The 4,137-nt window shown below is 67.8% G+C and overlaps 1 protein-coding gene across 1 annotated transcript; it reads right to left on the bottom strand.

Moving 5' to 3' along the window:
* Positions 1-1,079: 1,079 nt before the first annotated feature.
* Positions 1,080-3,897, bottom strand: LOC311220012 (HCLS1-associated protein X-1-like). The gene is made up of 8 exons (XM_084303385.1): positions 3,776-3,897; positions 3,443-3,654; positions 3,255-3,370; positions 3,101-3,146; positions 2,901-3,016; positions 1,531-1,681; positions 1,303-1,447; positions 1,080-1,210 (listed from the first exon to the last, which is right to left on the bottom strand). The coding sequence occupies exons 1-7, from the start codon at positions 3,826-3,828 to the stop codon at positions 1,329-1,331; spliced, it is 813 nt and encodes a 270-aa protein (XP_084159511.1). The 5' UTR covers positions 3,829-3,897; the 3' UTR covers positions 1,080-1,210; positions 1,303-1,328.
* Between the last annotated feature and the right edge of the window lie 240 nt (positions 3,898-4,137).

Genomic DNA, 4,137 nt, shown 5'->3' with positions numbered 1-4,137 from the left:
CCCTTTGCTGCCCGTGTTTGGCGTCCCCGTGGGCGCTCGGGGCCTCCCAGCGCCACCAGAGCTGCTCCTTGCGGTGCAGAGCAGCAGCCAGGTGGCTCCTCTGCTTTCCCTGTGCAGCTGGGCACCTCCACCCGGCGAGGACGGCGGCGAGATGAGGGGCTTGGCACCAACAACACCGTGTGAGCACCGTGTAAGCACCGGGGTGTCCTACCCCGCGGCCTTTTGCACCCTCATGCCCCTTTCTTCATTAAAGGTGCCACCACCGACCATGTGAATGCCCAGAGTTGGTCCTGCAGGCTTTTTTTTTTTTTTTTTTTTTGCTTCTTCCGTGCCACGAACTCCTCTTTTTAACCATCTTGCAGCTTTCAGCCCTTCCTGCGGGGTTAGCAGATCTCCCCACAGCCCGGTTCTATTGGGTAAGGATCCTAAAAGCCAAGGTGTAACGCAGGGCACCCTTCTTGCACCCTAGAGGCCTCCTGGGGACACTTCCTTTAATTTACTGCCTTCTCGAGGTGTCACAGAGCTCTCCAGTGTGCTCCAGGGGCCTCCCAGGGGCCCACGTTTTGTTCCAAAAGCAGCTGGAGCCATGGGAACGCTCCCCAGTGACCTCGTGGGTGCCCTGGAGTCCTTGCAGGCAGCACCACGGCCCTTTTGTGAATCAATAATCCACTCCAGAGTCCTCACGTGTCTACAAGGACCACCTGAAAGCCTCCCAGTGACCTCCAGTGTCCTCCAGGATGCCACAAAGCCCTCCCAGTGCTGCCTTCAAGCATCCTGGGGCCCTGCAGTGCTTCCTAGGACCTTCTGGAATCCTCGAAGGGCTCTAGCACACCATAAAGACCTTGCTGGACTCCCCGGTGCTCTCTGCAGTCCCCTGCAGGCCTCCCAGTCCCCCCCTGCTGTTCTCCAGTGCCCTGTAGGTGCCTCCCAGCACTCCCAGTGCTGGCGATTCCCAGGCAGGAGGGGGCAGGCGGGCACGGGGCTGTCTGCACCCACAAGGCAGCCCCCGGAGCTGCCGCGAGACCCCCACCTCCAAATCTGGGGGGGTCCCGTGCCCGAAGGAGCCTCGCACGCCACCGTTAGCATAAATAGATTTTATTGCTCTGTACACATCTACATGTTTGCCCCCAAAATGCTGCGGTGCCCCAGAAGGAGGCGGGGGGGGGCAGCCCCCAGCGCAGCCACCATGTCCCCGCAGGATCTGGCCCACCTGCGAGGAAAACGGGCGGTGAGAAGGGGCTGCACCCATCCCGGGCAGAGCCAGAAAGCCCCCCCCGTGCCCCCCACACCCCTCTCACGTACCGGGGGTGGCCAGCAGGAGGTCAGGGCTACCAGCCGGAGAACCAGCGACGGAAAAAGCTGCCCAGCACGGCCGAGGGGTCGCTCAGGGTGGGCGCACGGAGCTCGTCGTGCGGCGGCCACGTGCCTGCGAACTGCGCCAGCTCCCCTGGAGGGCAGGGGGGGCTCGCTCGCAGGGCGCTGTCCCCTTCCCCTCACCCCTCCTGTCCCCCTCCCCGGCGCCCCACTCACGGTCGTCCACGCCAAGCAGCTCCTCGCGGTGCTCCTTGCCCTGCCCGTCCTCCGTGGTGGTGCTGACGAAGGCCTGGGCGCCCCTCCGCAGGGTGACGGTCGTCTCGCGGCGGCCGTGGCTGTCCTGCACCGTGCGGCGCTCCTCCACCGCCTGCATGGGGCACCCATAAAGTGTCACAGAGTGCCCACACCATGGCATGGGGCACCCACACAGGGTCATGGGGCACCCACACCACAGCACAGGGCACCCACACAGGGTCAAGGGGCACCCATGCCATGGCACAGGGCACCCACAAGGGGTCAAGGGGCACCCACACCATAGCATGGGGCACCTACACGGGGTCAAGGGGCACCCACAAGGGGTCACGGGGTGCCCACACCATGGCATGGGGCACCCATAAGGTGTCATAGGGCACCCACACAATGGCACCGGGCACCCACACCATAGCATGGGGCACCCACACCACAGCACAGGGCACCCACACAGGGTCAAGAGGCACCCACACCATAGCAGAGGGCACCCACAAGGGGTCAAGGGGCACCCACAAGGGGTCAAGGGGCACCCACAAGGGGTCAAGGGGCACCCATGCCATGGCACAGGGCACCCACAAGGGGTCACAGAGTGCCCACAAGGTGTCACGGGGCACCCACACCATAGCATGGGGCACCCATAAGGTATCATGGGGCACCCACACAGGGTCATGGGGCACCTACACGGGGTCAAGGGGCACCCACAAGGGGTCACGGGGTGCCCACACATGGTCATGGGGCACCCATAAGGTGTCATAGGGCACCCACACAATGGCACCGGGCACCCACACCATAGCATGGGGCACCCACACCACAGCACAGGGCACCCACACAGGGTCAAGAGGCACCCACAAGGTGTCAAGGGGCACCCATGCCATGGCACAGGGCACCCACAAGGGGTCACAGAGTGCCCACAAGGGGTCACGGGGCACCCACACCATAGCATGGGGCACCCATAAGGTATCATGGGGCACCCACACCATAGCATGGGGCACCTACACGGGGTCAAGGGGCACCCACAAGGGGTCACGGGGTGCCCACACCATGGCATGGGACACCCATAAGGTGTCATAGGGCACCCACACAATGGCACCGGGCACCCACACCATAGCATGGGGCACCCACACCATGGCACAGGGCACCTGCACGGGGTTTCGGGGCACCCACACCATGGCATGAGGCACCCACACAGGGTCAAGGGGCACCCATGCCATGGCATTGGGAACCCATAAGGTGGCACGGGGCACCCACACCATGGCACAGGGCACCTGCATGGGGTTTCGGGGCACCCACACAGGTCAAGGGGCACCCATAAGGTGTCACGGGGCACCCCCACTCACCCCGTCAGGCAGCGTCACTTTGGTGACGGAGACGCTCTGGAAGTAGGAGCGGGGCTGGGGCTCGTGGGGCCGCAGGATGGTGCCCAGCCCCTCCGAGGACACCTGTGAGTCCAGATCTGCGGGGGGGGCCGCACGGTGAGCGCGGGGAAGGGGCGCCAGGCCCCGACCCCCCCCATACAAGAGGCGCCCCCTGCACCCACCTCGGTCCTCCCTGCGCTCCGGGGGGGCCGGGCGAGCGTCCTCCAGCTGCAAGGCAAAGCCGGGCACCGGTCACCGGAGCCCGGTGCCGGGACCGGGGGGGGCTCCGCTACCCGAGGGCCCCCCCCGGCAGGGCAGGGCCCCCCCCCCACGTACCTCAGGGAGGAGGCTCCAGGGCCGGGCCGGGTCTCGGGAGCCCTCGGGGCCGTCCGGGTGCTTCAGCATCGAGTCCCGCAGCGGCTGCCCGGGGCAGGGGCCGGGCAGGGGGGGCTCTGCGGGGCACAACCGGGGGTGAGGGGGGGTGAGGCCGGGCCTCGGGGCCCCCCCTGCGGTCCCGTTCCCACCTATGGCCGGGGGGGGCCCGGCCCAAGCCCCCCCGAAGGCGCCCAGGAGCTCGGCCGCGTCCCGGAACAGCTCCTCGAGGGCCCCCCCGGGGCCGAAGCCGAAGCCGAAGCCATCGGGGGGCGGCGGTGGTGGCCGGGGGGGGCCCTCGGCGGCCTCGTCCTCGTCCTCGTCCTCGTCCCGCGGCGCTCCGCCGAACAGCGGCTCCCGGGGCCTGCGGGGGGGGGGGCGCTGAGATCGGGAAGGGGAACGGGAGGCCCGCAGAGCGGGCCGGGGGGGTGTAGGGGAGGCCCGGAGGGGGCTCCGGGAGGGGGTTCCGGGCCCGGCCCCGGTACCTGCGGCCCCCCGGGAGCCCGAAGAAGCCGCGGAAGGCGTCGTAAAAGCTCATCGGGCCCCGCCGTAAAGCGGCGCCGCCGCAAAGCGCCCCCGGGACCGGGAACGGGGCTGGGACAGGGCCCGAGGCCTCCCCGCCGCCCCCCCCCACCCCGCCCGCCACGGCGCTTGTGGGGAGGGGACGGGAGCAGAGGGGGCCTGGGGCTTGTCGGGGGGCGCAGCCCCGGTAACACACCAGTAACACACCAGTAATACGCCAGTAACAGCAGCAGTCCCAGTAGCACCAGTAACACCGGCAATCCCAGTAGCACCAGCAGCCCCAGTAGCACCACAGCAGTAACGCCAGCAGCCCCAGTCACACCAG

The sequence above is a fragment of the Netta rufina genome (assembly GCF_964035555.1).
Source record: "Netta rufina genome assembly, chromosome: 29".
Classification (NCBI taxonomy): Eukaryota; Metazoa; Chordata; class Aves; order Anseriformes; family Anatidae; genus Netta; species Netta rufina.
Note: the sequence above shows the minus strand (reverse complement) of the source record. Positions and strands in the feature narration are given on the sequence as shown.